The sequence below is a fragment of the Oryctolagus cuniculus genome, chromosome 6, assembly GCF_964237555.1.
Source record: "Oryctolagus cuniculus chromosome 6, mOryCun1.1, whole genome shotgun sequence".
Classification (NCBI taxonomy): domain Eukaryota; kingdom Metazoa; phylum Chordata; class Mammalia; order Lagomorpha; family Leporidae; genus Oryctolagus; species Oryctolagus cuniculus.
The window spans coordinates 55,321,397-55,343,583 of NC_091437.1; the positions used below are offsets into that span (position 1 = coordinate 55,321,397).

The 22,187-nt window shown below is 42.0% G+C and overlaps 1 protein-coding gene across 2 annotated transcripts in view; it reads left to right on the forward strand.

Moving 5' to 3' along the window:
* RARS1 (arginyl-tRNA synthetase 1) overlaps positions 1 to 21,890 on the forward strand; it is a 35,409-nt gene extending 13,519 nt beyond the window's left edge. For both annotated transcript variants that reach the window (XM_002710367.5, XM_070075806.1), the window contains 7 exons: positions 624 to 728; positions 4,939 to 5,117; positions 6,113 to 6,222; positions 7,360 to 7,465; positions 10,412 to 10,584; positions 11,973 to 12,220; positions 21,670 to 21,890. In XM_002710367.5, the coding sequence (XP_002710413.1) occupies positions 624 to 728; positions 4,939 to 5,117; positions 6,113 to 6,222; positions 7,360 to 7,465; positions 10,412 to 10,584; positions 11,973 to 12,220; positions 21,670 to 21,779 (1,031 nt within the window). In that variant the 3' untranslated portion in view covers positions 21,780 to 21,890. The remainder of the gene's footprint in view (positions 1 to 623; positions 729 to 4,938; positions 5,118 to 6,112; positions 6,223 to 7,359; positions 7,466 to 10,411; positions 10,585 to 11,972; positions 12,221 to 21,669) is intronic.
* Positions 21,891 to 22,187: the final 297 nt, after the last annotated feature.

The following is a 22,187-nucleotide window of genomic DNA, read 5'->3' on the forward strand; positions in this document are numbered from 1 at the left end:
TAAAAGAAATGAGGAAGTTTGATAAATATTTCATCACCAGATAGGAAAGTCTGTCTTTTCTTTTGGTTTATTTTCTTGTTTACAGTTAAAAGTGTTTTTAAAAAGTCTTGTTTTCGTTTTTGTTTTTCATGAAAGACAGAATGAGATATTTTCTAAGCAGGGCTGTGCCAGCCGATAGCCAGGAGCCTAGAACACAGACTGGTTTTGCTACGTGGGTGAACAGAACATAGGTGCTTTGTGCTAGGGACGGGAAGCTAGAATTGAGAGTGGTGCCTGGACTGACATTAAGGCGCTCCAGTATGGGATGCAGGCCTACAGGCAGCATGTTACCTTCCCCAAGTGCCCATTCCAAGAATTAAACTTTTTTATTTACAGTTTCTTTGCTTTCTACAAAAAAGTACAGGGTAACAGGGAAAAAAAAACTGAACTGTAATCTCATGCAGTGTTAATGTTTTGTTGTGTGTCTTACTGTTTTATTTCTACTTTTGAAAAATGGTAGCATGTATCATACTATTTCTTAAAAATTTTTCCTTTTAGATGTTTTTATTAAATAATGTACGATGCATATTTCCTTCTTGTATTAAATTCTTAGTACATTTTCTTTATTTGGTTTGTTTTTCCAGAGTTTAATAAAATCTATGATGCGTTGGAGATCTCTTTGATAGAGAGAGGAGAATCTTTTTATCAAGATAGGATGAATGATGTCGTAAATGAATTTGAAGAGAAAGGTAGGCACTCAACCCTTTTTGTTTTGTAGCTTTTTATTATAGGAATTTTCATTCATAGGCATTCCAGTAACTCCAGTTTTATATACTCATTATCCAGCTTCACCAGTTGAGAATTACAGGGTTCAGTGCTGTGGCATAGTAGGCTAAGCCTCTGCCTGTGGCACTGGCATCCCGCCTGGGTGCCGGTTCATGTCCTGGCTGCTCCTCTTCCAATCCAGCACTTTGTTATAGCCTGGGAAAGCAGCAGAAGATGGACCAAGCTCCTGGCTTCAGATCAACCCGGTTACAGCCATTTGAGGCATGAACCAGTGGATGGAAGCTGTTTCTGTGTTTCTGTCTCTAACTCTGCCTCTCAAAATAAATCTGAAAAGAAAAAAATTATTGTAGCCTTACTATATTTGTACCTCCCAAACACAGATGTATCATGTCCTCTGTGACCATTTTGATGTGTGTTTCGTCCTAAAAAAGTGCTGTGTTGTTTTTTTTTTTTTTTTTTCCAAGATGTATTTATTTGAAAGGCAGAGTTGGAGGGAGAGACAGAAATCTGTTCACTGGCTCCTTCCCCAGGTGGCCGCAAACCAGGAGCCAGAAATTTCTTCCAGATATCCCACGAGGGTTGCAGGGGCCTAAGAACTTGTGCCTTCTCTTTCCCAAGCTCATTAGCACAGAGCTGGATCAGAAGCAGAGCAGCCAGGACTTGGACCAGCACCCACATGGGATGCCTGCATTGCTTAACCCACTATGCCAGGATGCTTGCCCCCCAAAATTACTAATTTCGTAAATCCACTAGAGTTCAAATTAGCCAAGTTGATTCTCAGTAATCAATCATGAGTTTATCACAGTCTGCACATTTATATGTGTTTACTATGTATCTTAAGTTGTGTAAATCCATAGGTTCCCCCTAACCCTTTTATTTCTTTTGGTCCATGAAGAAATTGGGCTAATCTGTACAATTTCCCAGATGCAGAGTATTTAACAAAATCTCTCATTGCTAGAGTGGCTTCATTAAGGTCTCTTCTGTGTTTCTTTTTGGTTGTCTTTTATTTGCAAGAATGAAAGGAGTGTCTGGTTATCTTTCTTTTAGTGGTAAGATTGATTTATGGGTTCATGTGTTGTCTCCCTGATCTATCTGTAAGTTTCCACATCAGATGTTGCCTTAGTGGTTATGATAACTATTGACAGTTTTAAGTTTGATCCATTCCTTCAGTAGAGGTTGGAAAATGATAGTGGTTGTCATTCCATCTCCATTTGTTACCTGGTATTCCCCTATGCAGAACTTTGTAATGTAGTATTTTGGTTATCCTGAAGCTATAATTTGTATAATATAAGCAATATAAGTGATTAATTATTAGTTTATCAGTTGTCAAAAATAATAAGTTCATTTCTTAGGTCCTTGTAGATAGGACAAGTAAGTAGTTTGACTTTAGCATTATGGTGAATGGGGCTTAATGTATTTTGTATTTTTTAGTCAGCTGTCAGTATCTTTTGTGATGCTCAGATTGTCCCAGTTTTGGCTAATGGTAGCCCCTCATGATTGGCTTTCTTGTTTATTTTCCTCCTCCTATCTGGAATCAGCCTTATTTTCAAGGAGTCCTGGTTCTGTGAATGGGAAATGATTATTATTTACAGTGTAGAGCCTAGAGAATGTACTTGACTGATAAAAATGCAGAGTGTTTTTAAAGAGTGATTTTGTTCATTTTGAGACAGGCAGAGATCTTTTGTCTGCTTGTTTACTCCGCAAATGGCTGCAAGGGCCAGGGCCAGGCCAGACCAAAGCCAGGAGACTCCATCCAAGTCTCCCACATGGGTGGCAGGGACCCAAGTACTTGGGTCATCTTCGGCTACTTTCCCAAGGTGTTAGCGGAGATCTGGATCAGATGCAGAGGAGCACATTCCAGTGGCACTGCAAGTGGCATCGCAACCCAGTGCTCCACAATGTGGGTCCCAGGATTTTCTCTTTTAATGATACAGAAATAGGTACAGATAGATTAGTAATTTTCCTGACTCCCATAGATAATAATTAATAAGTCTGATATTCAAACCTAGGCAGGCTGGCTTTGGAGGTATGTGTTTGTTTGTTGTAAGTATTTATTTGAAAGGCAGAGAGAGAGGGACAGAGATCTTCATCTGCTGGTTTACTGTGCAAATGACCACAACAGTTGGGGCTAGGCCAGGCTGAAGCCAAGCGATTCCATCTAGGTCTCTCACTTGGGCTATCTGCTGCTGCTTTCCCAGGTACAAAGTAGCAGTTAGCTGGATCAGAAGCAGATGGGCCAGGACTCAAACTCAAGACTTGGACCTTATAGGTGGCTCTGTAACCTGCTATACCACACTGCTGGCTCTTGTTTTTTGGTGTTTTAATTCTTATCCATTTGAAATGCAGAGAGAGAGAGAGAGAGATCTGTCTCTAATATATTAGTTGACTCCCCAAATGATTGCAACAGGTGGACCTGGACCAGGCCATAGTCAGAAGCTTTGAATTTCATACAAGTTCCCATGCAAGTGGCAAGAGACGCAAGCCCTGGAACCATCACTTGATGCTTCCCAGGGTGCACATTAGTGGGAAGCTGGAATCGGGAACAGAGCTGGGACTTGTACCTGGGCACTCTGATGTGGGATACAGGTGTCACCCTAACCTTAACCACTCCTGCCCTTGGAGCTCCTGGTTGTTTTTGTTTAACATTTGTATTTATTTGCTTGAGAGGTAAGAGTTACAGACAGAGGGAGAGACAGAAAGGTCCTCATCTGCTGGTTCACTCCCCAGATGGCAGCAAAGGCCAAGCTGTGGCAGTCCAGAACCAGGAGCTTCTTCTGGGTCTCCCATGTGGGTGGAGGGGCCGTCTTCCACTGCTTTCCCAGGCCATAGAAGAGAGTTGGATCAGAAAAGGAGCAGCCAGGACATGAACTGGGGCCATATGGGATGCCAGAACCACAGGTAGAGGCTTAACTTAGTACACCACAGCGCCAGCCCCACAGCTCCTGTTGTTTTTTGTTTTTGTTTTTTTAATTTTTCAAAAATGTATTAATGTATTTGAAAGTCTAACTCCCCAAATTTGACTCCCCAAATGGCCAGAGCTGGGAGACAGAAGCTTCATCCCTGTCTCCCAAGAACTTGGGCCATCTTCCTCTGTTTTCCAGGTGAATTAATAGGAGCTAGATCTAAAGTGGAGCAGCTAGGACTTGAACGAGCACCCATATGGGATGCTGGCTAAGCAGGTGGCAGCTTTACCTGCTGTGCCACAATGCCAGCCCTGGAGCTCCTGTTTTTAACTATATCTTACACTACCAATCTGTAGTTTCTTAAATTGTGAGGAAGCAGAGAGAGATTTACTGTATAGTTATTTTGAAGCTTATATGTAAGACTTAGCATTGTATTTGGCACATTATAGCACTCAGATATGGCTGCTGTTGTTGTTGTTATGTTGTTTACTGTCTTTTGCAGAACATGGTTATTTCTTTTTGCTTGTTGCGAATGCCAAATCCTGCCGTGTTTGTTTTCTGGACCCTGTGGCAGTTTAACTTTTCAGCACATTATAAGAGGCCAGTGAAGGAATTAATCTTTTTTCCCAGGGGAAGCTTATAGCTCCAGCTTGAAAACAAAGCACAGATTTTGATGTTCCACACTTCAGTGAGGGGTTCATTTGCTCATGCATTCATTCTTTTTAAAAAGGATTGATTTGTAAGGCAGAGTCAGAGAGAGGTATTTTTAATCCTCTGATTCACTAGGCAAATGGATGCAACAGCATGGCTTGGCTGAGGCAAGGAGCAAGAATTCCATCCAGGGCTCTTAACATGGGTGACAGGGACCCAGGCACTGAGGCCATCATTCACTGCCTTTGCAAGTACAAGAAGCTGGATCAGAAATGGAGCAGCTAGGACTCAAACTTGCACTCTGACATGGGATATTGCCGTCACATGGTTCATTCCCCAAATGGTTGTGCCACAGTGCCACCCCGTGGTATCCATTAAAGAGTCGGGGAGCCAAGTGTAGTGTGAGTGCGGGAAACTGCCAGGATATCTGACCCACTAGGATATCTACCAGCACCCAAGGCACCTAGACACCCTGAACAGGGAAGAAAAATACTGTGATATCTTCAGCTTTCTGATACTTAGTAGAATAAGTGTATATACAATCCTAGAGTAACCCAGCTTTCATATTTTTTCAGGGTTCTTTAACGTTACTCATGAGGTTTTTTTTGTTTTGCTCTAGGTTTTGTACAAGTAGATGATGGCAGGAAGATTGTGTTTGTCCCAGGGTGCTCCATACCATTAACCATAGTAAAATCCGATGGAGGTTATACCTATGATACATCTGACCTTGCTGCTATTAAACAAAGACTATTTGAGGAAAAAGCAGATATGATCATTTATGTGGTGGACAGTGGACAAGTAAGTACGTCTGTAGATATGTATGTATGCAAAGAGTTGGGCCATCCTCCAATGCTTTCCCAGGCACATTAGCAGGGAGCTGGACCGAGGTGGAGCAGCCGGGACTCAAACTGGTGTCTGACGGAAGCTGAAGCAGTATTGTGAGGTTGGGGTTGGTGGCATACATTTTCCCTGAATGCTGAAATTCAGAACATTGTATGAAATTGCAGAAAGAACAGGGTGTAGACACAGCCAGACCTGGACACTTCCCAGCTTTCTAGATTGTCTCTAAAAGCTGGAAAAGATTTCTCTCTGCTCCTCACTGATGGTTCCTATCAATATTATTGTTGAGAAACCCAAAATTTATTGTGGTTGTTGATGTCAGTCAGCTCTTAATTCAGTTGCTTTTCAAACCTCTGAATATGGAAAGCATGACAACAATCTTGCTCTTAATGTTTGTTATGTATAAGGAATAGAAGAGGAGCTTTTTTTGTTTTTTAAAGATTTATTTATTTATTTGAAAGAGTTACAGAGAGGCAGAGAGAGAGAGATCTTCCATGCACTGGTGCACTCCCCAAATGGCCTCAATGGCCAGAGCTGGGCCTGTCCAAAGCCAGGGACTAAGAACTTCTTCCAGGTCTCCCACATGGGTGCAAAGAGTTGGGCCATCCTCCAGTGCTTTCCCAGGCACATTAGCAGGGAGCTGGACCGAGGTGGAGCGGGCCATCCTCCAGTGCTTTCCCAGGCACATTAGCAGGGAGCTGGACCGAGGTGGAGCAGCCGGGACTCAAACTGGTGTCCATGTGGGATGTTGGCAATGCAGATGGCATCTTAACCTGGTGCACCACAGTGCTGGCCCCGAAAGAAGAGCCTTCATAATAACATTTGCCTCACAAGATTTGTGAGTGATTTGAATTTTGCACATCCTCATTCCTGAGCAAAGAAGCCTTAAGTCATCATCGTCATCTTTTGTTATTGGAAAACCAGCTAATAGCTCTGTTTCTGTTTCTTTGTAGGCTCTGCATTTCCAAGCAATATTTGCTGCTGCTCAGATGATTGGTTGGTATGACCCTAAAGTTACTCGAGTGTTCCATGCTGGATTTGGTGTGGTGCTGGGGGAGGACAAGTAAGTCTTGAAAATCTAAAGATGGTAACAGTATGTGCGATCCTCATATTTAGGTGATGTCCCTACAGTTCATGGAAATGATCCAATCTGTGCTCTGAATTTACCAGTAGTTTGCAGACAATAATACTACGAGTTTTAATTTTTGATTTATTAGAGACAGAGCTCTGATCTGCTGTTTCACTCCTCAGATACCCACAAAGGTTGGGCTGCACTGTACCAAAGCTGAGAGCCAGGAACCCAATCCAGGTCTTCCATATGATTGTCAGGGGCCAACCCCTTGAATCATCACCTTTTGCTTCTTGGGGGTACACATTAGCAAGAAGCAGGAGTATTTTCATTAAATGTTAACATATTCTGCCCTCTGCTTTTTGAGATATTTTTGTTTGAAGTATTTTTTTATTATTCGGTTTTTGTTTGAGAAGCAGAGAGAATGAGAAATGCCCACAACCATCAGGACTGGGCTGGCTGAAGCTGGGAGCTGAGAACTCACCGTAGGTCTCTCCGTGTTAGTGGGAGGAACCTGATTACTTGAGCCGTCACTGCAGCCTCGTGGAATCTGCAGTTATCCAAAATGCTTTCCATAGTGCAGCTCCCAAGGCAGTGCCTTTCAGTGCTTCCAGAGGTTGTCATTTTAGTAGATCTGAATGGGTCCTGGTTTTTAAGCCTCTCAGCTGATTTTGATACAAATCTGAGGTCGGTTACCATGGAATAAGAGGAATCACTGCATAGAGAAATGTAAATCAAATTCCAGTAAAGATTTTCCTAATTTTTAAATGATTCTAGACACAAACATAGATGTTACTAGGGGTTTTAATGAGAGGATAAAACAGCTGACCCAGATGTTGTATTCCAGGAGGGTTAACAAAGTAATAAATGTCATCTTTATTTCTGTCAGGAAACATATGAATATTAATGGTTAACATGTTGTAGAGGGTGCTGTTAGAGCTGAAGCATGGATGCCTTGAGTTTAGTGGTGCAGGTGTTAACACCAGGTTATCAGGTGAAACCTGTGCCATAGAGATTCGAAACAGGCATATATTAGAGTTTGTGGTAAAGTCCCTCAGACTTCGCTATTCACAGATCTCTGAGTTGAAAAGTATGTTTTAGTTCTTGATTGAGGCTTTTAAATGTTTTTAGGAAGAAGTTTAAAACGCGTTCAGGTGAAACAGTACGCCTCGTAGACCTTCTGGAAGAAGGTCTAAAACGATCCATGGACAAATTGAAGGAAAAGGAAAGAGATAAGGTAATCGGGACCTTATTGGCATAATGTGTACCAAGCATTGTGTTGTGGGTTTTCATTTTTGTTTTCTTTGAAGGAACTGAGAATTAAAAGAAGTCAGTCTAGGCCTGCGCCGCGGCTCACTAAGCTAATCCTCCGCCTGTGGGGCCGGCACACTGGGTTCTAGTCCCGGTCGGGGCGCCGGATTCTGTCCCGGTTGCCCCTCTTCCAGGCCAGCTCTCTGCTGTGGCCAGGGAGTGCAGTGGAGGATGGCCCAGGTGCTTGGGCCCTGCACCCCATGGGAGACCAGGAGAAGCACCTGGCTCCTGGCTTCAGATCAGCGCGGTGCGCTGGCCGCAGCGGCCATTGGAGGGTGAACCAATGGCAAAAGGAAGACCTTTTTCTCTGTATCTCTCTCTCTCTCTCACTGTCTAACTCTGCCTGTCAAAAAAAAAAAAAAAAAAGAGAAGTCAGTCCGTCTAGAGCTAGCTTATGTGCAGCTTTTTTGCATTGTAACTTCGGGTCTTGGTTTAATAGGTTGTTTTGGCTGTAGTTCCATTTAGAGACTATAGTTAGTCTCCCTATACCTTTTCACGATGATCAATGGTAGTGATGAGAAGGATTTGGAATTTCATCTTGATCCAGGAGAGATGTATTTGTACAAGGCAGAGCAAGGGGGCAAGGGGGCTCCAGTCTTCAGTGTGCAGTGACGAATCTTGGACGTGCCTACTTCATGTTCTTGAGCGGTTGCACAGATCCTTGCTAAGGTAGGCTTGGCTTGGACCGCTCAACATCCAGCAGAGGCACACAGTGCACTTCAGAGCTGTCCCCAGGTTTCTAAAGTGTCTTTGTGCCCACCACTCTTCTTCACCAGGCAGACAATTATGGTGTTGTGCTGCATGGGACTGGGGAGAAATGGAATGGGAATTCCTGTAGTCACCAGTGCTACCATGTTAGATCACACCCAGAGTCAGCAGCCTGCCAGAACCACTGCAGCACAGGGCTTGAGCATCGACTCACGTTGCTGTGGGCGTCTGCGTAGAGTTGGTGGCTGAGTTCACTGCCACCCAACAGGTGATGTTGGCCAGGATGTGAGTCCACTAAACTGCAGCTGTGAGCCTTCACTTGGCACCAGGGCACGTCCACAGTCTCTGTCCGCAGGCATTAGGGTGAGGACAGGGGCCAATACAGGTTTTATCAGCATGGCACTGAGTTCTCGGAGATAGTCCTATAGTCCTATGCTCACTTTCATGTCTGTCTTCCAGTGGTTGAAGTTTTCTTCTTCCAAACTGGGAGACAGCTCTAGAAAGCAATCCCCTGCTCCCCAGGCTGACACATAGCTGGACTGCACTTGAGCCTTTGAAATACTAGGCTTTCTACTGTCTCAAGGATGTTTACCTTGTCTGTCGTGGTACAGGCCAAAATGAGCCCATCCCAGCAAATGTGCAGGTTTCCACCAGGTACCAGGACAGATGTTGAATATCTGTGAGCGCTGGCCTAAGAAGGGAGACTTTGGGCTTTTGTCAGGTGCCGAGTCTCACCGCAGTAAGCCTTGTTCTGAGCTTCACTGCAAAATTCTATAAGCTCATTTTCCTGCTCTGCATCCAGTTGACTGAATGAGTCTTTCTCTGCTGTCTTCTGGAAGTGGAGGCAGTGTGCCAGAAGCACTCCATCAGACACCTAGCTAAAGAGCAACCCAGAGGCTCATTGTGCCTGTATGGTTTAGTCAGTTTCTCATTGAAAGTCTTCTTCCACCAAGCCAAGATATGTGGTCTCTACACACATACTGTTGGAGCTCTGGGAAGGGTAATATGGTCAAGTCTTTGCTCCCTGCCCTTTTCCATGGTCTTTTCTTCTTACTGGAGTAAAACCAGCTCCTGTGGTCTCTCCTGACTTTCTTGGCTTTTGTGAGGGTGGCTTTCTGTGTGGAGAGGTTTGCCAGAGCGTCTTCCTCAGCTGCCATCCTGCTGTGTTCCCCCAGAATGTCGCTGCTTTGAGACTGCCCGTTGACCGCAGTTTCTCTGTATTCTTCTAAATAACAGATTGTTCAAAGAATAATATTTGAGAATAGAACATGTGTCAGTGAGAGGATGTGGTGCATAGTAAACTACGAGCATATTCAAAGAGGTTGAGGCAAGGGTGTTATTAAAGGCAAAAATGAGTCCTGCATCTGTTACTGTGAAATAATAGTCCTTGGCTACAGAGGTTAGTAGCAAGGATGACACCAGTCCAAGGTTGAGCAGACAGATCTCTCTGCAAAGTGTTTTTCGTTTAAGGTGGTTCTGGCCGTCTTTAAGATAGTTTCTAGCAGGCAGCCATGGGTGAGACTCTTTCCTCATAACCTCCCAGGTTGTTTTTTTTTTCCACGGGGTTGACATAACCCTAACATTTTGATCTGTCAGCTTTCACAGTATGTGAGTATTTTACCCAACCTCTCAACAGTTGCTTTTGGTGAAGAGTTAGTCTGCTTTCATGATTGGAACACAGATTGGTCCTTCCTTGTGGTCTGATGCTTCACAGTACATGACCACATAGTAGCGAATCAGTGTATGTGTCCTTCTTTCACTCTGGATACTGTGTTGACTTCAATTATTTTCGTAATCATAATTTGTTAGGTTTTACTATGTTTTATGTCCTATGACCTCAGTGCTTATCATGTGAAGTTTTTTATATAAATTAATAAATTGTGTTTTGGGTTTCATGTCTACTGAATAGATTGGAAAAAATTTACACTAACAAACACTTGACATTTCACAAGTCACGTTTCTCTTAGCCATTCTTCATTGTACACGGCTGGTAAGTTTTATATTCTCATTGTTTCAGTGCATTATACTTCAGTGTCAGTGTTTGTTAAGGTTTATTGATAGAAAGCACTGTTTGATGTTTCCTTCCCTAGTCATCTGCCTAGGAGACACCAGGATGCAGGCAGTGGTCACTAAGCAATGAAGTATTATCTTTTTTTTCCCCAAGGTTTTAACTGCAGAGGAATTGCAGGCTGCTCAGACATCCGTTGCCTATGGCTGTATCAAATATGCTGACCTTTCTCATAACCGCTTGAACGACTACATCTTTTCCTTTGACAAAATGCTAGACGACAGAGGAAACACAGCTGCTTACTTGTTGTATGCCTTCACTAGAATCAGGTAATTGTGGACACTTTTGTTTTTTTTAAAACATTTAAGTATTATTTATTTGAGAGGTAGAGTTACAGACACAGAGGGAGAGACAGAGAGAAAAATCTTCTGCTGGTTCACTCCCCAAAGGACCACAGTGGCAGAGCTGAGCCAATTTGAAGCTAGGAGCTTCTTTGTCTCCCACGTGGGTACAAGGGCCCGGAGACTTGGGTCATCTTCCCTGCTTTCCCAGGCCATAGTAGAGGGCTGAATCAAAAGAGGAGCAGCCCAGGCACAAACCGACACCCATATGGGATCCCGGTGCTGCAGGCGGAAGCTTAGCCTACTGTGCCACTGCACCGTGGGCCCCACACTTTTATTTTGAATCAGAGTTACTTAGTTGCTCTGCACTGGTTTTTTCTGAGTTGTTTTGCTGTGTACAAGCGTCTTTGGAAATATGTCCCAACTGGAACATGAATTCATAGGCCTGTTCCTCTTCTCCCTGGCAGAAAATCTCCTAAGCCTCTTGGTTTGAGTAGTAACTTGGGAGGCCGGGAGCTGTAAGGCGGGGAGACACTTCCACAGAGTGAGCTCCCACTGCTGATTAACTCCCCAGATGGCCACAGCAGCAGTGTGTCAAGCCAAGAGCTGGGAAATCAGTTCAGTCTCCCACATGGGTAGTCTGGAATCTAGTTATTTGAGCCGTAACTGCTACCTCCAGGAATATGCTTTAGGAGCCTGGAGACGAGTTTGAGCTGCGAATTGAACGCAGGTACACCTGTGTGGGACATGGGTGTGTTAACCACCATCTTCACTTAGAGGCTAAATGCCTTCATTTTTAAAAAAATTTATTTGAGGGGCTGGCAATACGCTGTAGCAGGTAAAGCCACTGCCCATGATGCCAGCATCCGTTAGGGGCATCAATTTGAGTCCCAGCTGCTCCACTTCCAAGCCAGCTCCCTGCTAAAGCACCTGGGATCACAGCAGAGGGTAACCCAAGTCCCTGGGCCCATGTGCCCATGCGGGAGACCTAGAAGAAGCTCCTGGCTTTGCCTGGCCTGGCCGTGGCCATAATGGGCATTTGGGAAGTGAACCAGCAAACAGAAGATTCTCTAAATCTACTTCTCAAATAAATCTTTAAAAAAATTTGTATGTAACACTTACAGAGGAAGGGCTAGTATTAGAATGGTGTTTGCTTACCCATAATGAATGAATGAATGAATAATCATTCTCATTTTTGATATATTTTAGACCAGATTGTTAGCTTTACCTAATATGTATCCTGTAATAAAATTATACTTCCTCTATTTTATAAAAATTTAGCAGTAATTACCGACTTATCAGGTACGTCTTAAATGTTTTGTGAGAGAAGAATGAGCCTAACAAAAGGGAGTGACAGCAGATGCCTGATTTTGCAGGTCCATTGCGCGTCTGGCCAATATTGATGAAGAGATGCTCCAGAAGGCTGCACGTGAAACCAAAATCATTTTGGACCATGAGAAGGAATGGAAACTGGGACGGTGCATTTTACGGTTCCCTGAGATTTTACAGAAGATTTTGGATGACTTGTTTCTCCACACTCTGTGTGATTATATCTATGAGCTTGCAACTACTTTCACAGAGTTCTACGATAGCTGCTACTGTGTGGAAAAAGACAGACAGACTGGTGAGTGTCTCTCTTAGTGGCAATATTGTGAATGGGGCACCATTAAAGCATTTGAATTGCGTCGAGGTAGTTTTCGAATTGGCTTTTTTCATGGGAATCTCACACCACAGTGATCTGTGTCATGTATAGCAGTAAATTTGAGCTAGCACTTGCTAACAAAGAAGTGGATGCTTGTCCATTTAGAGTCTTTTGCTAACCTTGGCTGCATGGGATGGCACCCTATGACTTCCAAGGAAACAGTGTTTCCAAAAACAGCAGTGTCTGAGGTTACAAAATGTTTCTTGGAGTACTCTTGATAATAAAAACTATCCTTGAAATATTGTTTTCTTGGGCTGTTTCTTGCCATGTTACATAGTGAAGGAAGTAGACTGATCAGTGTGTTACAGGCAGGTGGGCATCTGTGGCATAGTGGAAAGAAAGCCTTCACTGTTGACAGATGGAAATTATTCATATTACTGAGTTATTGTGTGACATTTTGATACATAGGTGCAATGTATTCTGATCAGCTCAGGGTGATTAGCGTATGTATCACCCCAGACAATTCTCATTTCTTTGTCTTGGATCATTCAAAATCCTCTTTACTCATGCTTAGAATACACGATTAGTGTCAAATATAGTGATCCTGGTGTGCTACAGAGTACTACCAGTTAGTCCGTATCCCTAGCTGCACCCCTGTACCCATCTCTCTCCTTACAAGGCTCTGATAACCACTGTTTTGTTCTCTACATCTCACCTTTTTAACTTAACACATACAAATGAGAACATGGGATATTTGTCATTCTGTGCCGCCTTTTATTTAACATAACTGCAACTCCATGCATGTTGCTACCAGGGACAGGATTTTATTTTTTTAATGGCTGAACAGTATACAATTGTGTACATGCCTCCATCTTTGCATTCACTTCTTGAGGGACAGCTTAGTTGATTGCATGTTGTGATTGTTGTGAATAGTGATGGAGTAAATGTGAGTCCAAGTGTCACTTCAACATCCTGATTTCATTTCCTTTGGATAAATACCCCGTACTGGGACTGCTGGGTCATATGGAAAAATCTATTTCTACGTTTTTAAGGACCCTCCGTACTGTTTTTCATATGGCTATACTAATCTGCATTTGCATTGGCAGTGTATGAGAGATTGCCTTTGTCTCTGTCTCACTCCATTTGGAGAAATATCTGTTCATGTTAGTCACCCAGAATTTTAATCAGATGTTTAGATTTTTCAGTGTTGCAATTCTTTATATATTCTACATACCAGTCCCTTATTGGACAACTAGATTGCTTATATTTTCTCCCATTCCGTCATTTATCTCTCCATGTCTGTGTTGTTTCCTTGGCTACGTGGAAGGTTTTTACTTTGGTTTAACCCCATGTTTTCAGTTTTGTTGGCTGTGCTTTTCAGGTCAAATCCAAAAAATCTTTGCCTAGACTAGTTTCCTGAAGTGTTTCTCCTGTGTTTCCAATACTACTGTTATAGGTTTGGATCTCAGACTTATGTGTTTAATGTACTCTAGATGTTTTTTATATATAGTGAGAAAGGTACAGTTTTGTTTCTCTGGACATGCAGTTTTCCCACAGTAAAGTATTCATGAATTTGCTTATCCCAGTGTATATCTTAGTGCGTTTGTCAAAAATCATTTGGTTGTGAATATTTTGATGTATTCATGGAATTGTTTCAGTGGTCTCTGTGTCTTCTCTCTCCAGAACCACATAGTATATTATGAAGTAAAGCATGATTGAATTGCATGGTGAATTAGGGATATTAAATTTCTTGTAAGCTGTTGTAAATGGTGTCGCTTTTTAGATTTTTTTCTCAGTGGTTTTTTTATTATATGTAAACAAAACAGGTTTCTGTATGGTTTTTTATATTCTGTACCACTTCGGATTCATTTATCTGTTTTAAATTTTTATTAATGCATTTTTTCATAGATATAACTTTTGGAATATAGTGGTTCTTTCCCCCATACCCACCCTCCCATCCCATTTCCCTCTCCTGTCTCCTTCATTGTGGTTGATTTTTAGTTTGATTTTATATACAGAGGACCAACTCCATGTTAAATATAGATTTCAATAGTTTGCACCCACGCACACAACATGCAGAGTACAGTTTGAGAACAAGATTTGCAGTCAGTTCTCATAGTACAACTCATTAAGGATGGAGGTCCTAATGGGAAGTGTACAGTGACGGCTCTTGTTCCTTTAACAGTTAACACTCTTATTTATGTCAGTGATCACCCGAGGCTACAGCCATGGTCTGCCAAAGCTGTGGAAGCCTTCTGTGACCATAGACTCCATCGGTATTTCGAGAAGGCCACAAGCAAAGTGGATGTTCTCTCCTCCCTTCAGAAAAGAGTACATCCTTCTTTGATGACCCTTTCTTTCCACTGAGGTTTCACCGAGATCCTCCTTGTAGGATATTTAAGAGACTGTGGCTGCTCCAGAGGTTGGTTTCAGCTCCTTTATCACGGGCCTTTCAGCCAGACCAGGAAGCTCTAAGGGTTTATTCTGAGGTCAGAGTGTTATTTATGGCGAATGTCATTCTAGGAGCCCGCTGTGTGGACTGCCTCCCATATTGGACTTTCCTTCCTTTTTAATTCCATTATTACCAAGCACTTGATGTTACTTATATGATTACTTTTACACTTAAGCCTATCTATATGTTGACTTTAACATTTAATATGATCACTTTAACAGTTAAGATGTCATTTATACCACTGATTTTATGGGTTTGGAGTCCCATGTCAAGTTTTTAGGCTGTACCCTTAGAAGTAAGTCTGCAGGACTGTATGCAGAACTATACTGCTTTACAGTTATAGACTACCTCCTCCCTCTCTTATTCCCCCTGTTATAGTTAACTGGGATCTTTTCCAGTTGACTTAAAATACATATGTAACTCTGTTACATAAAGAGATCAACATATAGTATGAAGAAGAGAAAAGGAAAAGAAAGAAAACAGGGGGGAAAAAGGATATACAAAATAAAAAGTAACTATAATATACTGTCCCTCGACAGTCAGGTCAGGGATTATTCAAGTCATTGAATCTAAAAGTGACAGTTTCACTTCTAGAGCTTTCATTTTAGGAGCACTATTAATTCTCCCAAATCAGGGAGAGCATATGGTATTTGTCTCTTTGGGAATGGGTTATTTCACCAAGTATGAGGTTTTCCAGCTTGCTCCATTTTGTAGCAAATGACTGGAGTACATCCTTTTTTACTGCCATGTAGTATTCCATAGTGTACATATCCCACAGTTTCTTTATCCAGTCTTCAGTTGATGGGCATTTAGGTTGCTTCCATGTCTTAGCTATTGTGAATTGAGCTGCAGTAAACATGGAGTTGCAGATAGCTCTTTTGTTTATTGATTGCATTTCCATTGGGTGAATTCCCAGGAGTGGGATGGCTGGGTCATATGGTAGGACTATATTAAGGTTTTTGAGGTCTTTCCATGCTGTTTTCCACAGTGGCTTTCCCAGTTTACATTCCCACCCACAGTGGGTTAGGGTGCCCTTTTCCCCACATCGTCTCCAGCACTTGTTGTTTGTTGATTTCTCTATGACGGCCACTCTAACTGGGGTGAGGTGAAACCTCATTGAGGTTTTGATTTGCATTTTCCTGGCGGCAAGAGATCCTGAATATTTTTTCATGTGTCTGTTGGCTATTTGGATTTCCTCTTTTGAAAAATGCCTTTTCAAGTCCTTGGCCCATCTCTTAACTGGGTTGTTTTGTTACTGTGGAGTTTCTTGATCTCTTTGTAGATGCTGGTTATGAAGCCTTTACTGGTTGCGTAGTTTGCAAATAATTTCTCCCATTCTGTCGGTTGCCTCTTCACTTTCCTGACTGTTTTCTTTAGCTGTACAGAAGCTTTTCAATTGAGGTAATCCCATGTGTTCATTTTGGCTTTGACCACCTGTGCCCCTGGGGTCTTTCCCAGGAAATCTTTGCATGTGCCAAATCTTGAAGGGTTTCCTCAATGATCTTTGTTAATTTGATGGTGTCGTGGCATAGATTTAGATCTTCAATCCATGTTGAGTGGATTTTTGTGTCGGGTGTAAGGTAGGGGTCTTGCTTCATACTTGTACATGTGGACATCCAGTTTTCCCAGCACCATTTGTTACAGAGACTGTGGCTGCTCCAGAGGTTGGTTTTAGCTCCTTTATCAAATATAAGTTGGTTGTAGGTGTTTGGATTGATTTCTAGGGTTTCTGTTCTGTTCCAGTGGTCTATCCATCTGTTTTTGTACTAGTACCAGGCTATTTTGATTATAACTGCCCTTTAGTATGTCTTGAAGTCTGGTATTATGATGCCTCCAGCTTTGTTTTGTGTTGTATAAGATTGCTTTAGCTATTCAAGGTCTCTTGTTCCTCCATATGAATTTCAGCATCATTTATTCTGGATCTGAGAAGAATATCTTTGGTATTTTTATTGGTATAGTATTAAATCTGTAAATTGCTTTTGGAAGAATGAGTATTTTGATGATATTGAATCTTCCGATTCATAGCATGGCAGATTTTTTTTTTTTATTTTTATCTATTTCTTTAATGTTTTGTAATTCTCATCATAGAGCTCTTGGACATCCTTGGTTAAATTTGTTCCAAGGTGCTTGATTGTTTTTGTGGCTATTGTGAATGGGATTGACCTTGGAAATTTTTTCTCAGCCATGGCATTATCTGTGTATACAAAGGCTGTTGATTTTTGTGTATTGATTTTGTACCAAACTCTTCTATGAGTTCTAGTAGTCTCTTAGTGGAGTCTTTTGGATCCTCTATATATAGAATCATGTCATGTGCAAAGAGAGATAGTTTGACTTCCTCCTTCCCAGTTTGTATCACTTTGATTTCTTTTTCATGCCTAATGGCTCTGGCTAAAACCTCTAGGACTATATTGAATAGCAGTGGTGAGAGTGAGCATCCCTGTCTAGTACCAGATCTCAGTGGGAATGCCCCCAGCTTTTCCACATTCCATAGGATGCTGGCCGTGGTTTTTTCATAAATTGCCTTGAGTCTGTTGAGGAAATGTTCCTTCTAAACCCAATTTTCTCAGAGTTTTCCTTATGAAGGGGTGATGTATTTTGTCAAATGCTTTCTCTGCATCTATTGATAATCATAAGGTTGTTCCTCAATTTGTTAATGTGATGTATCACATTGATTTTTGAATGTTGAACCACCCCTGCATACAAGGGATAAATCCCACTGTTTCTGGGCGAACGATCTGTCTGATGTGTAGTTGGATTCGATTGGCCAGGATTTTGTTGAGGATTTTTGCATCAGTGTTCATCAGGGAGAATGATCTATAGTTTTCTTTTTCTGCTGTGTCTTTTCCAGATTTAGGACTAAAATATATTGGCTTCATAGAAAAGAATTTGGGAGGATTCCCTCTCTTGTGATTGTTCTAAATAGTTTGAGAAGAATGGGAGTTCTTCTTTAAATGTCTGGTAGAATTCAGCAGTGAAGCCATCCGGTCCTGGGCTCTTCTTTGTTGGGTGGGCATTTATTATTGATTCAATTTCTTACTTGGTTATGGGTCTGTTCAGGTTTTCTATGTCTTCATGGCTCAATTTAGGTAAGCTGTATGGGTCTAGGAATCTACCTATTTCTGATAGATTCCCCTGTTTGCTGGCATACAACTCTTTGTAGTAATTTCTGGTGATTCTTATTTCTGTTGTGACTTGTGACGTTTCCATTATCATCTCTAATTTTATTGATTTGAGTCTTTTTTTGGTTCATTGGGCCATGGTGTGTCAATTTTGAGCATTTTTTCAAAAAAAAAAAACCAGCTTTTCCTTTTGCTGATCTTTTGTATTTTTTTGTTTCAATTTTGTTGATTTCTTCTCTAATTTTAATTATTTGTGTTCTTCTGCGTTTGGGTTGCTGGTGTTTTTTAGATCCTTGAGGTGCATAGAGTTCATCTATTTGGTGCCTTTGCAGTTTCTTGATGTAGGCACCCATTGGTGTAAACATTCCTCTTAACGCTGCTTTTGCTGTATCCCACTAAGTTTGATAAGTTGTACTGTCATGTTCATTTGTTTCTAGAAATGTTTTGATTTCTTCTATGACCCACTGCTCATTCAGAAACATGTTGTTCATTCTCCATGTGTTTGCACATGAAGCAGAGATTCTTGAGTTGTTAATTTCCAGCTTCATGGCAGTGTGGTCTGAGAAGATGCATGGTATGATTTCAAGTTATTTGAATTTGCTGAGACTCCCTTTATGACATAGCATATGGTCAATCCTAGAGAGAGTTCCATGCACCAGGGAGAAATGTGTACTCTCTGGCCTTGGAGTGGAAGGCTCCATAGATACCTGCTAGGTCTATTTGGTCTGTAGTGTCAGTGAGCTTTGTTGTTTGCTTGCTGATTTTCAGATCAGTCTGATCAGTCCATAGCTGAAGTCCCCGGTGACTATTATATTTGAGTCTATGTCTTCCTTTAAATCCCTTAATGATTCTTTCAGATAGCCAGGTGCCCTTTAATTAGGTGCATATACATTTATAATAGTCTTATCCTCATGTTGAATTGTTCCTGTAGTCATTATGTAGTTCCTTCTTCGTCTCTCTTAATAGTTTTTGTGGTAAAGTCTAGTTTGTCTGATATTAGGATGGCCATACCAGCTCTTTTATGGTTTCTGTTAGCATGGAATATTTTTTTCCTTCTTTTCACTTTAAGTCTGCGTGTGTCTTTATTGGTGTTTCTTGTAGGAAGAAGATAAGATGGATTTTCTTTGTTAATCCACTCAGCTAGTCTGTGTCTTTGAACTGGGGAGTTGAGACATTTACATTCAGTGTGACTATTGTGAAATACTGCCTTTTCCCTGCCATGTTTCCTTAAGTAGAGCTGTTTGTACTTTTGCCGAGTCATTTTCTACTTTCGTTTTCTTTTGTAGTGAAGTTCCAGTTTCTGCGTGTAGCACATCCATCCCCTAGAGCCAGCATTGTAGGGCTGGGTGCGAAGATACAAACTTGTTCCTTTTCTGTTTGTCATGGAAAATCTTTATTTCTCCTTCATTCATAAATGATAGCCATTTTTCCCTTTGCAACTTGGAACATCCTGCATCACCATCTCCCCCAAACTTCTCATTTTTCTATTTATGTATTTTTAAATATTTATTTGAAAGGCAGAGTTACCGAGAGAGAGAGCACGCTTCCATCCTCTGGTTATTTCCCAAGTGGCTGCAATAGCGTGGAGCTTTATCCAGGGTGTCTGACATGGATGCCGGGGCCCAAGCACTTGGGGCATCTTTGGCTGATTTTTCTGGGCACCATAGCAAGGAGCTGGATGGGAAGCTGAGCAGCTGGGAATTGAACAGGCCGATATGGGACACTGGTGTTGGAGATGATGGCTTAACATGCTTTACATCACTGGCCCCTATTTATTGAAAGACGGAGTTGGAATTAGAAGGGGGGAGAGAGCGAGCTTCCATCTGCTGGTCACTTCCCAAATGGCTGCAAGGAGACTGAAGCCAGGAGCTTCATCCAGGTCTCCCCCATGGATGCAGGGGCCCAAGCATTTGGGCCATCTCCACGGCTTTCTCAGGTGTATTTCCCGGGAGCTGGATTGGAAGTGAAGGAGCCAGGACTCAAATAGTGTCATGCTACACCACCCCCGTTAACTTTCGTCTTAAGGTTTTCTGGTGGAATCTTGGGTTTTTCTACCTAAAAATTATGTCATGAGTACACGGGGATAATTTGCATCCTCCTTTTTTATTCGGATCCTTTTAAACATAGCACTGTGAGCAAAGTTTGTACATCCTAGTTTGTGTTATTCCTGCTCTTAGAGTCAGTGATTTCAGCTTTTCTTCATTCAGTAGAATGTTTGTTGTTGTTTTGTTGTAAATATCCTTTATTGTGTTGAGATATGTTCATGGCTTCAGCCTGCATTAGCTCTGGCCATTGGGACCACTTGGCTAGTGAATGAGCAAAAGTGACAAATTTTTCAAGGGAGTGACAGAGCTTGCACCCACTGGCTAACTCCCCAAATGGCCTCAACACCCAGGAGTCTGGCACTCCATGCTATGTTTGTATTATACTTTTCTAAAGAATTTTGAAGCCTGTTGCATTGGATAAAGTATCGTAACTGTAGCCTGAGTTCTCCATGATTTCTTTATGGTAACAAACATTAAAAATATTTTCTTACAGCATCATTGCCTGTAGTCACCCTGCTGGTCAGTAGAACACCAGCAAGTTTACTTTGGTCACTCCCAGAAGGGAGGAGGAAGATTTCAGAGTGCGATTGTGTGGTATTTGTTTATGCCTGGCTTAACTACAGTGACCTCTACTTGCATTCATCTTTTTGCAGACAGCTCATTTGTCCCTTTTCATGGCAGTTTAATACCATTTTGTTTACTGACCAAAGACCTCTTTTTCTGTTGCTCGTATCTTAAAAGATACTTTAAAAGGCTATAACTCACTGCATAAGTTTATCCTTGTCTTTGAAGATCTACTCACGTAAAAGGCAGAGTGACCCTTCTTCCATCCACCTGCCTTGGAAAATAGGTAACGTTTACACCACATGGATCCTCACACAGGTTGAGAATTCCGCTCTCCTGTATGTGATGTTGCTAGTTGCAGTCATTTCCCCCCATTGGTGGTGTCTGTTCTTGCTAGTTTGCGCATCATTCCCAAGACTGTTATTCCTTTGCATTTACCTGCCTCGGCTTTGGTCTTCAGGTCATTCTTCAACTCCAGTCATCGTTTTCTCTTTATCAGTTTGTCTTCGAGCTGTTTTTCATGTATTCCCTTGTAGATGCCAGTTGTACGTGTTGGATACACTACTGGCTTTCTATGGGATTCGGATTAAAGGTTTCCCCCTATGTTCATTTGCAAAGGTCTAAGTAATTTTTTTCTCTGGTTTTGTGGAGACTCGAATTTCAGCACCAGAGGGCACTCCCCATCCCAGGCTTGTTGTAAATCTGATGAATGAAGGATTTGGGGAGGTGTCTAAAAGGAGATCATCTGTTCCTGGGCCTCTGTGGTGTACTGCCTAAGTTCGGTTTGGAAATGGGTGGACACCAGGCCTGGGCTGCAGAGGGATACGGGTATTGGAGCTCCAGCAAAGGGTTTTTAAAATCACGGATCTGACACGCTAAGGTATGGACTCCTCCTTCCAAGTAAGGGTGCAGGCTTCTCTGTTCATTTTCTATGCATCTTTTCTTATTATGCAGTGAACACCAGATAATGCAGTTTTACTCCCTTCCTTTCCCAAGAGCTAAGAAGCTAGGAGAAACTTTGGATAACAGTCACTAGAGAGCATTATGATTTCTCTCTGCTCCACTTCTCGTTTAAGATGTGACGCTCAGTTGTTATTAGTTCCCTCAATTTCTTCTGCGGGAATGTACCTAGGCTGCCAAGGTTATGGGATTCTCCCACTTATTGCAGGCTTCTCCATGAAGTCCAAAGACCAAAACATTGCTAAATGTAGAAGGAACAGAGTCTTTAATGTCTTTTTCCTGTCTTTTCAGGGAAAGTATTGAAGGTGAACATGTGGCGGATGCTGCTGTGTGAAGCGGTAGCTGCTGTTATGTCCAAGGGCTTTGATATCCTGGGAATAAAACCTGTCCAGCGGATGTGAGCCTCCATAGGTTTGACCACTGCTACAAATGTACAAAGTGGCTGTTAGCCCTAGGTTTGTTTTTTTTTTTTTTTTTTTTTTACAAGTAATAAAGCAAATTTATCAACTATACCAACTGTGGTTTGTCATATTTTTCACTGCTAGCTGCAGTACAAGTTCCTGGGTTTAACCCTTTATTCTGTGCTACACATTTCAAGTGACAAATCTAAGGCCCCACCCCAGTATAACTATCATGCCCTGGTTTACTTAGGAACAAAATGGAGATCCTACCTTTCCTGCACCTTCAGCGACTCCTTTGTCCTACTTACAAGGGGAAAACAAGCAAAGCCTGAACATTTAGCAAGAATGCTCAGCACTCCATTAAGTGACACAATGTGGAAAAGCCCAGAAAAGAAGTTCAGATTGCTG